General features: G+C 40.3%; 1 protein-coding gene across 1 annotated transcript in view; it reads right to left on the reverse strand.

The window, feature by feature from the left end:
* Window positions 1-12,337, reverse strand: part of LOC134502193 (E3 ISG15--protein ligase HERC5-like) — a 30,790-nt gene that overhangs the window by 11,665 nt on the left and 6,788 nt on the right. The window contains exons 3-11 of the mRNA XM_063310403.1: window positions 12,048-12,124; window positions 10,190-10,411; window positions 8,182-8,273; window positions 5,643-5,773; window positions 4,084-4,232; window positions 3,529-3,602; window positions 2,120-2,223; window positions 714-773; window positions 344-446 (exon numbers count right to left, since the gene is read on the reverse strand). Coding sequence (XP_063166473.1) covers window positions 344-446; window positions 714-773; window positions 2,120-2,223; window positions 3,529-3,602; window positions 4,084-4,232; window positions 5,643-5,773; window positions 8,182-8,273; window positions 10,190-10,411; window positions 12,048-12,124 — 1,012 coding nt within the window. The remainder of the gene's footprint in view (window positions 1-343; window positions 447-713; window positions 774-2,119; window positions 2,224-3,528; window positions 3,603-4,083; window positions 4,233-5,642; window positions 5,774-8,181; window positions 8,274-10,189; window positions 10,412-12,047; window positions 12,125-12,337) is intronic.

Consider the following 12,337-nt stretch of genomic DNA (forward strand, 5'->3'; position numbering starts at 1 on the left):
AACAAACAAACAAACTAAATGTTTTGCCTAGCAATTATCAATTGATCCTCCAAGTCAGTGTTTCTCAACCTTAGCAACTTTAAGATGCGTGGACTTCAACTCCCAGAATTCCGTAGCCAGCATGCTAAGGTTCAGAAACATTGCTCCAGGTAAAATAACTGCTGGCCTTGAATAAACCCTGTATTCTGCTGCATCCATACATTACAGAACCTATCTTGGATAGGCTTTCTTGTAAGCTGATCTGCCCACTCAGAATTATTTACTTGGAACTGACTCCCCGAAGACAAACATCAGGAAATATTCTATTATATTCTATACGTGAAATCTCAATGGCACATTATACCTTTGTGAAGATTTTAGGCTTAGTGGCAATCTGCTCAAAGAAAAGAAGAACAGCTGACATATCAACACCAGCAGTCTCCTCAGATGTTCTGAAGTTTTCCTCTCTGCAGGAAAGATAAGGACCAATCACCATCATAGTCTCGTCTCTACTTCATGGAAACTTGTAAACTGTGAAAGATTTGGATTAGATCCGGGTATGAAGATCACTCAGTGGATCACAAAGTTGTAGCAACCGGATCCCTTTTATCCCAGCATGGTCCTCAGGACTGACAAACACACCTCCTCCTTAGCTTTCCTCTACATTAAGTATGTCTTCCGTATTTCTAATAACAGTTAGAAAATGTATCAGTTCTTGGATGGATCCAAGTTACCTCTTTTGTAGAAAGCTGCCATTGATGCAAGCTGCTGATGAGAAGATCAACTTAATATCCCTGTTTATGGAAAAGAAACACAAGCAGTGTTTTTTTTGGAGTTTGATCTGAGTAAAACTCAGTAAAAAAAATTAAGATGAAATGGACAAGAAGCTTTGGCTTTGAAGCTATCTAGCTGCTTCCTACTCCTATATGAGAATGAACTTTGTGATACCTTTCCCCCTTGCAGAAAGTCATATATAGTACTGAAGTCTTTGTAACAAAAGGGCAAGAGAGAAGAGGCAACAGCAGGACCATGTCTATCACACTCTCTATTACAGGACAGACATAACAGGCCTGTTCTTCCATCCAAAGCCCTGAAGTCACTTGCTGGAGTTGATAGATCCGGGAATGTAGTAGGCAGAAGTTACAATTTTGCTGGTGAGGTAATGTCAAAAAGCCTCTAATGGCCTTCTTCAGTTTAGCACCTTCCAGATATATTGTAAATGCCATAGTTAGGTGCAGATTATTGCCCTTGGTTAGCAGTAAGTAAAGAAGACTAGAAAAGTTTATCAGGAAACTAAAAATGCAAAGAGAAATTTCTAATACTCCTGGAGGGTGATAGGTTTAGATTGCAGTCTACGTGACCCAATGGTTATAAGGAGGTGGTGGCAATTATTGTTCTTTCTGTTTGGCATATCTATTAGGAAGTTGTTTGGTTTAATCTTCACATATCTTCACATATGTTTCTGTGCTCTTTGAAGTGCTTATTTCAAAAGGAAACAGTGTGATGTATGCATGTATGTATGTACATATTCTTGTATAAAGAATAATGGTGGCTTTTAGGCTAGGATTCAGGACCAATGACTCTGGTTTAAGCCTAGGAATCCCTAAAAGGAGACTCATACCAAGTAGGGAAACACACCAATCTACTGTATTTTCCATTGATTGGATATTGCACAATTGCATTTGACTCTGGATTTATAAGACTATTCCACAAATGCTAATTTATGACAGAGGTACAGGTAGTCCTCATTAAATGACCATTCTTTCAGCGACCGTTCAAAGTTATGATGGCATTGAACAAGGGGGACTTATGACTGATCCTCGTAGTTGCAGCCATTGCAGTGTCCCCGCGGTCACATGATTGCGTATTTGTGACTTTCACTGCCAGCTTCTGACAAGCAAAGTCAATGGGGAAGCCAGCAGGAGGTTGAAAATGGCAATCATGTGACTGCAAGATGCTGCAGCCTCATGGGATTTGCCTAACAGCAGCAGGACCACTGTCGTAAGTCAGCGTGGTCATGTGACATCACACTTTACAACTGCATGGAGTTCCCGGGCCCAATTACTATTGATAAGAGAGAACTACCTGTATATTTGTTTGCAACAACCACAGAAATCAGATTATCTATGGTGGTACTTACCATTTTATATTATTCCAGTAACTGGGATCTGAATTAGACAACCACTTATCAACCTTTGCCTCCTCCACTGTGGCCAGTGTTTGCGTTACATTAGTGTATGCATTCTGTAAAAAAACAAAAAAAGATAAAAATATATTTTATATTCTACTACAATATGTATGGCTTCATGTTTAAACCACACATCAAAAGAAGCTGTATACAGTATAAAGGTACTTTCTCCTATGCAGAAAGCAGCATTATAAAAATATAGAAACTGTGGCATGCAGAACCCATAAAGAGTGAAGTTGACTTTTCAAGCATACCATTAACAGGTATGCTGCTTTGTTGGCCTTTTAAGGAACCACTTTTAGCAGAATGAAAGTTATCTTCCCTTAAATTGTACTCTTGCTAAGGGTAGAAATTATTTCCCCCCCCCCAAAAAAAACAACTCAGACTGTGTATCCATTGATGTGGCATTTCCATATATAATTTGGTTAGATTATAATGGATTATCATGATATTATTAGGTTATTAGGTAGGTAAAGTTATATTATTAGGTTATCATGGATCTCTCTTAAATACTAGATGCTGCCTGGTTATGTAAACAGTCATAACTTAGCGTGCCTCTCCTAGCAGATGTCAAGTTGTGACAGGCTTTATTTATGGATACTCTTCTTCTGCTCTGTTTCAGTTTAGAAGCACAAACATGGCCTTTTATTAGAATCCCAATCTGTATATGAAGCCCTGAATACCATGTTACTTTTTAAAAATAGAGATTATTGGGAAAAGAGTTATGATCAGATGACAGCCCTTGCCTGATCTGGCTTGGGTTTGGAAGTTAAGTTGGTTAATACTTGGATGGGAGATCACTAGGGAAAACTAAGGACTATAGACTAGATCAGTGTTTGTCACTCTCAGCAACTTCAAGCTGTGTGGACTACAACTCCCAGAATTCCCCAGCCAGCCTTGCTGAGGTTGAGAAACACTGGACTAGACCGAAGTTAAAAAAATATATTAAGGAAGAAATCCATGGTGAGTCGTGTCTACATATTGCCCTGAACCTAAGCAGCATGATTATGTTCACCCATTCCTAATAAGTCAAGAAACTAGAACTATATTGACCCAACAATATAGTTATCTTTCTACTGATAAAGGACAAAATGGGGTTGAGACAACAATTTACTGTCTGGACAGACATTGAATAACCAACAAGACATTTTGGAACAATAATCTATGTCTTTAAACAAAGCAGCAGTTTAGGCTTATCATGAGTAAGATGGGACATCTACTCTAAGCTTCAAGCAAGTCGGGTTTGATCTATGATATGGCCAATTCTGGAAGGAATTAAAGGAAAACTTTTTATAAGCCAAATGTTGGCATTTTGTGTTACAAATTATGTATGTTTGTTTGTAACTTCACCGTCTGCTTACCTTTTCTTTCAGATGAAGCACAATACTTTGGTTGTCTCTGGCAATGATTTTAACCACTTTGCCTGAGGTACTTCCTTTAGTAAGAGATGGGAAAAAAGGATGACTCCTTGCTTAAATTTTAGAAAGTTTTCTATCTAAAATCTGGTTAGTAGAAGTTTGACTAATGCCACTTACAATGCAAGTTACTCAACACAAAGAAACCTCTCCCTATGTCATCAGAATAAATCACTGCAGGCAAGAATCATCTCAGCACACTGACTGGTGTCAGCTGCTATAATCAGATACTTACCTGGGAACACATTTTGCTGCCAAATCAGGATTGTCTACTAAGGTAAAACAATTACAGTCACAAGCCAAAGAAATGGGTTTTCTCATCCCAGTTCTGTTCTCTGACATAGCCATTGGTGTCTTGATCACATTTTTCCCTACCAGCCACATCCCTGTGTATGCATCTGTTGACTCTAGTTTTTACTGTAATCTGCAAATCATTTTCAGACTTGGAATTTAGTTTGTGTTTTGCATACAACGTTCAGCTTGGAAAACAGTGTGACTTACTGTAGTTCTCTTTTTTACCACGAACAGCCAGATCAAGAGGGAGGGGAACCAGCTGGTCACTCTTTCTTCCTTCTCCAAGTTGCCCTTTTGCTCCATATCCAAATGAATATACTTTCTCAAGTGCCGGGATATAGACCAAAGTGTGCCATCTGTTTGCAGAATCATAGGTAATTCATAGGCAGAAGTGTTACTGATTTCATCAGACCCTTATAAATTGAAAAGGTACGGTATTATGACCACTGACAACAGAGCATTTCTGTTCTGTTTCTTTAGGACTCTGGAACAATAGGTTTTGATCAGCAACAAAACAAACTCTGCATCCTGCCCCATTTCTTGGATTATTATTTCTTGATTCTGAAAAGGGCATTAGCTTTACTGTGATGCCACTTACAATACTCTGGCAAATACTTCTCTTTGCAATTGTTTGATCTGCCTTCCCTGCATTTTTATTTACTGAGTCCTATGCAGGTTGATCTCCTTGAAAATCTTGAATAAAGGAGTCAGTTCTTTACTGCCTGTTTTTAACCTTGAAAATCTCCCACCTATTTCAAAACCCCACAGATGCCTTGCCAGTGGCGAGACATAGTTTGCTTTCTATTTTTCACAAGGTTGTAAAAATAATCTAACAGCTGTAGGTGCACTGCAGTTGGAGAGAGTATCTTAAGCAGGAGACAGAGAAATATAAATGGTTCAGTTGGAATCATTTGCATTTTTGCAATAAACAATGGAACAGTGGTTGATAAACTCTTCAAGGCTGAGAATCTTTTGCCTCAGAGAGTGCCCAGCCCCGCCCAGCCCCTTAATTTATTTATTTGAATAAATGTATATGCAATTCATTCCATTAATGGTTCTGGGCAGCTTGCAAGCTACAATACAAATTTCCATAAAATGGCATTAAAAGTGAGACAAAAATGAAATATAAACTAAAGCTGTAAAATGATAAACACTGGAAAAATAAATGCATTTTGACCTTGCTCTAGGGCTGATCTGCACTTCTTGATTGCCCTAGTGAGAGAACTGCCCACTAACCATTACTCAAGGGCAGAAATAAACAATATCATCAACAACCTACAAATCTGCTGTCTTTTAGTCTATTGTAGGCAATGGCTCCCCTCTGAGTTGCTAAGGAGCACTTGGGGGGGAATGGCCCCTCCCCTCCAGTTCCTGGTAGCTCTCTGGCATGGCCATTTTGTCCTGGGCTGGCAGGCTGCCTGCTGGGGGACTGGTTAACCTCTGCTGGGTTTTTTCAGTGTTTCACCACTTAAACAGTGAGCCTCTGATTCTTTTTTTTTAAACCCTTTGTTTCATTGGTCCATTGATGCACTGGTAAAACAACAAAAACAACAGGGCAAATTGACAAGAGTTCTGCCATCCTCCTGTCTAGTCTGGAAGAAAGATAAAACTGGGGTCTCTTTTAATGTGTAAGTTTTGCTTCCTTGTTGTTGCCTCTGCCCCACTGATCTGCAACTTTTAAGGATAGAAACCTTTTCCTGATTTCACTTGATATCAGTTCTCTTCTTGACAACACAAAATATTTGGAAGGAACAGGGATTTCTTACCTTCCACAGGCTACCTGAGTCACTTGTGCACCAAACAGCTCTGCCACAAGACGTGGAAACAGCTCATTGCGAGTGGAGTTGTGGCCAAGCTGCCCATAGCAGCCAGCTCCAAAGGTGCAGACCAACCCATTCTTGGTGGGAAAGAGGAAAAACATGGCATAGTTCAGCACAAACTCTTTGTCACTTGGCTGGGAATATTAAAAGTTGTACAGATTGTGAGGGGAAGGAGGAATAGTAGTAGTATGTAGTACAGAGTATCTTGTCTATACTCTGTACTACAGAGGCACCACCAAGGAAACTTAAATCTTTATCAAGGAAAGTGGTAACTGCAGCCTGTACAAACCATGCATGAGTATATTTTACTCCTGCTAAGACAGAAGTGTGCAGCTTTTGTTGGCTCAAGAGCTGTATTGGACTTTGCATGGCTCATTGATTGAGAAACGAGGCAAAGAGATGCTGCTTAGGGAATGGTCAGATAAGAGAAGGCACAGCCCACAGCTGCATAATGGGAAGAGAAAGAGGCTCAGAAGGGAGCTTCCCTAACTTCTCAGGCTGTAAAGGGGAAGGTGGGAGATTTGTACCTTCAGATTCTTTAGTGTAGCCTTACAATAAAGGAGAATTAGCTCAACTGGTCATGTTTCCTGTTTGGTCTACCTGGGAAGGCTGTCAAGGGGCACTATCACAGCTCAGCTCTTTTCTCCCTGCCATGCCCTCCTGTAAGCCTTGGGATTATAGCCATGGACCTACATGGCAAAGGTAGACATCCCTTTTAATTTCCCACAGTGCCCTTGACATACAATTGCTCTAAGAGTTGATTCCAAAACTGAACAAGATTTTAAAAACTGTTAAGGAAACCATCAGTTCTCCTTTATCAGGAAAGAGATCCACCTTTACAGGAAGGCTGTAAGAAAATGAATCAGAAAGTCTCCACCCCAATGTACATACAGATATATTAGTTCTAAATTGAAAGCATGTCACTTGAAGAAATACTTGTACTCATATCCCTTTCAGCTCAATAAATCTTGCTAAAAAGAACTGTGAGAACTGAGCTTGGAAAAGAATCACTTTTGGTTCTGATAGCTGCCAAAGAGCCTGACAATTGCTGTGAAGCATTGTGGAAAAACTGTCACCTAATAAGGCCATTCAAGAGAAATTGTGCTGACACCCCCCACCCCCCCAAATTTTGAAGCTGATTCCTCTTTGAAGTAGTACAAGAACCATTCCTCCAAATTCCTCAACTTCTTCAGAGATTTTACCTCCTCACCATCTGACTCTGAATGCACCCTTTTCCCCATCCACCTATTGATGCAGGAAAAGAAGGAATTCTAGCAAGATGTTTTATTTTACAGTATTTATGAATGCCCCATCAATCATGATTCTGGTCTGGATTGTCCCCTGTGTGTTTGTTTGACAATAAGTTGCAAAGCACCTGTATCTGAATGTGGTTCAGAATTCTAGAGAAGACTGTATTACATCAGAGCTTTTTCTGAAACATTTTTCTCCTATTAGACAAGGGAGTTAATATATCGAAATATTACATTAATATGGAAGAGCAATATAGTGTAAAATCAGTTCAGTAAGAAATACAGCTTGGTAGAATGGAAGAAGTTTTGACAAATTCCATGACACTTTAAACCTACCTTTTCCGTGTGGCTTTTGATTTATTGCCTTCATCATCCCCTACTATAACTGAGCTATAAATACATGCACTTTTACTTGCCACATTCTTTTATCTCTCCCTTGTTCTGTTGTTTTCCCCAAAATATTTAATTGTAAGTTATATAATGGCAGGAAGCCATCTCAGTGGTCCACTTTCTGCTGTTCTGCTTGTCCTACCCCTTTACCTGTTCAGGAACCACTTGTTGCTTAATTTAGATAACACCCTTCCATGCAGAGAAATGAATGCATCCAGACTTAAAGATGTAGGAAATAATGTTGATGTTGGCTTTTGCCATTCCATTTTGCTCTCTGTGAAACTGTACCTTCACAGCCATGAAGGCTAGAAACCTGTACTGTTTGTTATGTTATGTTTTGTTCATGTTAAAAAGGGGAAAGAGTTAAACTAAATCCTGAAATGAGGAAATTCTGGCATGTGTGAAATTAAATAACAGTCACAGTCCAAGACAATACAAGTCACAGTCCTAGGGTAATTAAAAACCTTAGGGTAATCTGCTATACTTGAGAGTGGAACTAGACATTACTGAAAATAAGACCCCACTGCTGCTACTAGCCTTACTTCTCCCTTTTCTCCAGTAATGTGTATGATGCAACCTCAACTCATTGTCCCTGATAACCAGAGATGGGTTGTGAAAATGGACAACACAAGGGCAGCATCTCAAGCATCTGAGCTTCCAGACAATTGCTGGATAAGAAGGAACACATGATAAGGTACCCTGAGGGAAGTGGTTATACCCAACATAAACAGCTTATAGAATTCATTGCTGAGTGTATTGAGATAAACTCCTAGAGGTGAATCTGAGAGAAAGGTGATATCTAAGGTATCATACAAATCAGATGAAAAGTTTTAAAAAGAATAAACCTTTGAGAGAACTGCAGTGTGCTCGCCACCACATGAAATGAAGACTGTCTTCTTATGGTCTAATGCCTTCACATTTGCAGGAATGTATCTGTCTGAAAGGTGAAAGGAAAGTTAAACATAACCACTTCCAGATAGTGACAACAGATGCTTTTTTTAAAAAATGGGCAAAATAACTCATTTGTCAGAGCTGGAAATTGCTTTTGGATTCTTTATGAAGTACTGTGTGTCATGACCCCGTTGCAAGGCACAAAGAGCCTCACAACGTGGATCATGATCATCAGGAAGAGAGGAAGGAGATGATTAAATCAACCTTCAAACTAATCACCCAAAGCACCCACACCCAGGAATGAATCTACAACTCAATGGAAGGACTTCGCAAGGTGATGCAGATAAGCATCAACGGCACAGAAGAACCCACGCCTAATGCCCTGGAGGTTGCACCTGTGCCAAGAGGACAAAGACGGCAGCCGGGAAAACGCCCAACCAACCGTCACAAATCCCATCAAGGGGAGCGGAGTCAATGGAAGGTGTAAGAGCACGGGGGCAGGCAAGAGGGTATAAACAGGACACCATGCCACCACACCTCCATTCCTGTTTTTCTCTCTGTCAGTACCGTTGCAATAAACCGGAAATCCTTAATCCCTATTAGGTGAGTCCGTGTCTTATTCGGAACGAGGCTGGCCCTGACGCTGTGCTTCCTTTCTGTATTTAGGAACATAAGCTGTATCTGAGCTTTCCAGATGTGTTGATCTAAATTACCCTCAGGACCATCTCCTAGAAGAATCTGCCCATCCTGTGTGATCATCCCATGAGTGATACAGTACTACAGTTATTTCCTCCTGGAGGGACAGGAACTGAGATGCAGGCCTTCTCAGTGGCTGTCCCAGCTCTATGGGATACTTTGGCCCCCAAGGCTCAGATGATTCCCTCTTATTAGCTAGGAAAGTAGCTGGGCCTTTCAGGCTTCAGGGTTTCATTGACCATTTTTAGATTATGTTTAAGTCATTTCACTGTCAGAGTTTCTAATTTTTTTAATCTCTGCTTTTCAGTATAACTATCTCTTGTTGCTTTGGGGATTTTTAATGTAAGCCCGCTCAGTGTTATTGAATTAAGTGGAGATACAGGTGATGTAATCATTAATCAAATGAATCCCATAATACCCAGCCAGTATGGTTTGGAGAGCAGCAAGTTTGGGAAGGCTGAAGTAACAGAACAAAAGGAAGCTGATGTTCAACATGCCTTGAGGACAGCAGGTTAAGGAAGATAATGGAAAATAATGTACCTTAGTGTGGCAAAAGAACTCCACTGAAATCCACAATCATCACATTTTCAAGATCTACAGTACATGAATGACCAGAATAATTTCAAGGCTTAAAACCTGTGGCTGTATCTCTTTTTCTTCAGATATGGACTGTTATGTTAACGGAGAATACTATACTACAAACCAGCAATGTTTGTGCAGTTGGGGCCATTGTTGGCCATGTAACTAAAGTAAGTCAGCAGAAATGACCCTTGGTAAGCAATGAGTGGCTATTCCACAATATATATGACTGAAACTCAACAGAAAGAAGAACCTCTTCCCAGCTGCCTATCATTCTAGACATTGCTACTAGTAACTAAGCAATGAACAAATTCTCTTTGGTCTGGCACTGGCTTAGATGATATGTAATTGTGGAGAACTTCCCCATCCTCTTTAGTCTTTCTTTCTTCTTATCATCCTGGGTTAATGGCAAAGGAATCTTCTTTCCTGCAGAAGATTCCAAGGGATCAGCCTAGAAAAACTGACCCTGCCTGACATCTTGAAGAGCTGCTGCAGGTCCTAGTATTGAGCTAGATCCATCTCTTCCTGATATCTTTTAAATCTATTGAACAGCATGGCTATAAAGTCATAGCCCAAAAGATTAAGAGAAAAACTAGAGACAATTAATCTAGATGACCCTTTTCAGGTGATTATGAATGAGTATATCTCAGATGCCCCCTCCACCACATTTACAGAATTTCTCCTCACCTTCTGTGTCTCCAAGGCCTAGTTGTCCAAACATATTCTTTCCCCAAGAGTAGACAGTACCAAACACAGAGATGGCCATGCTGTGAGCAGATCCAGCTGCAATCTTAACCAAAGGAATGCCTTCCAGCACTTGTACCAGCTGTGGTTCCTTAATGAGGTCCATCTCCCTTCCCACGCCAAGCTGGCCATGTTCATTCTGACCCCAGACAAAGAGTTCTCCTCCTTAGCACAACACACAAAAGGAAACTGTTGATACAGAGTTATCTGTATTTATTTCTATCCCATTTTGCCTTGAGAGTTCAAAATGGTACACATGAAACTCCTCCTCGATTTTATCCCCACAATATTAACTTGTGAGATAGTTTGGGCTGAGAGAAATGACTGACAACCCCAAATCAAGAATTCCATAGACAAATGAGGCCTTTAACTTGAGTTTCCATGTCCCACCCCAACATTTTAACTATTATGCTATACACTTTCCAGAAAGATTTAAACGTATTGGACCCAGTAGGGAGCAGGCCCCTATGGAGAAGCATGGGTGGTGCAGTCTGCAGTTCCTTCCTTTCTCCATTATATTTTTGTTTTTACAAAATGCTTGTAAGATAGAGGTCAAAAGACAGTTATGGCCATAGGTTAAGACACTTCTATATGGCACTATTTCCACTACTAGATTCTTCCAAAGCAGTTGTATTCACTTTTGCCAAGTTCAGAAGATTGAGAACAGGCAGAGAACAGCACAATCCAATCAGTGTGCTGCCCAGCTGACCAACAGGACAAGGCCCAAACCCATCACTCAATCAATGCTGTGTCCCAAGTTATGGCATAACAAAAATCACCCTTGTCCTGCTGCACACAGAAAGGAGAAAACATAAATGGCTATTCCTCTCCATGTTGTCCCAATATGCTGAGGATGTTTGTCCATTTTCCCCAACATCTGAGCTGTTGGGATGAGGGGAAAGCAGATTTTTACTGATAAAATTTTCCATTTCAGAATGCCACTCATAAGACATTGCTTGAATGCATGCTTTTTCCTGTCTAAATCTCTCAGGACTCTTTTATTAGCTTCTCTAGCTTGAATTTGGCAAATGCTACCCAGACACCTTGGCTCAGCATTGCTAGATAGGAATATTTATTGTATATTAGAATGAATCCACTTACAGCAGTTGATTGCCCTCCATCAACATAAGGGTGTAGTCCTTTCTTATACCCACTTCCATTTAAATCCAATACTTCCCCCCCCCCCATCTTTCCCATGATTTTATAGATACCTAGCTTAGCATTTTTCAGGCTTGATGGTAGATAGTGGTCAGCTGTTGATAGAATCAGCACTCCTGCGTTAAGAAACTCTAGCTCCCAACACATCTCCCATACTTTTGGTCCAACCACCAATCCAGGCCTAGATTGGTTACTTCGGTCTTTCTTTCCCTTTCCCTTCTCTCTCTCTCCCCTTCTCTCTCTGTGTCCATGCATGTTTGGGATTGGGAATGATTTTGTTTTCATTACTTACATTCCTTATTGGTTTTAGGGTTTAATTTTGAAATGTTTTATTTTTTATTTTATTTTTATTTTTTCTATCCTGCCTTTATTATTTTTATAAATACCAAGTACTCCTTCCTCCTCCTATTTTCCCCACAACCACCACCCTGTGAGGTGAGTTGGGCTGAGAGAGAGTGACTGGCCCAAGGTCACCCAGTCAGCTTTCATGCCTAAGGTGGGACTAGAACTCATGGACTCCTGGTTTCTAGCCTGATGCCTTAACCATTAGACCAAACTGTTTATACAAATCAGCTGGGACATTCCAACTGAAACAAAAGGCAAGTAAGATAGCTATTAAAAGAAACATGCAAACAGTCAATACCTTTTGAAAGAGCCATGGAATGATGGTCACCACATGCAATCTGAACAATCTGTTTGTTTCCTAATTCTTTCAGTAGTCTGCAAAAAAACAAGGAGAAATGCATACTAATAATGTTGCTCAGTCATTAATATCTCTTATATATGAACTGGACAAGAGTCAAGGAAAAAAACACTTGTCATTGAAATGTGCACTTCACAAAATAGTTCTGCGGGGATGCTGCAACGGTTGTAAGCATGAGGACCGGCTGTAAATTGGTTTTTTCAGCACCATCGTAAGTCTGAACTGTCACT

Source organism: Candoia aspera, chromosome 8, assembly GCF_035149785.1.
Source record: "Candoia aspera isolate rCanAsp1 chromosome 8, rCanAsp1.hap2, whole genome shotgun sequence".
NCBI classification, from domain to species: Eukaryota; Metazoa; Chordata; class Lepidosauria; order Squamata; family Boidae; genus Candoia; species Candoia aspera.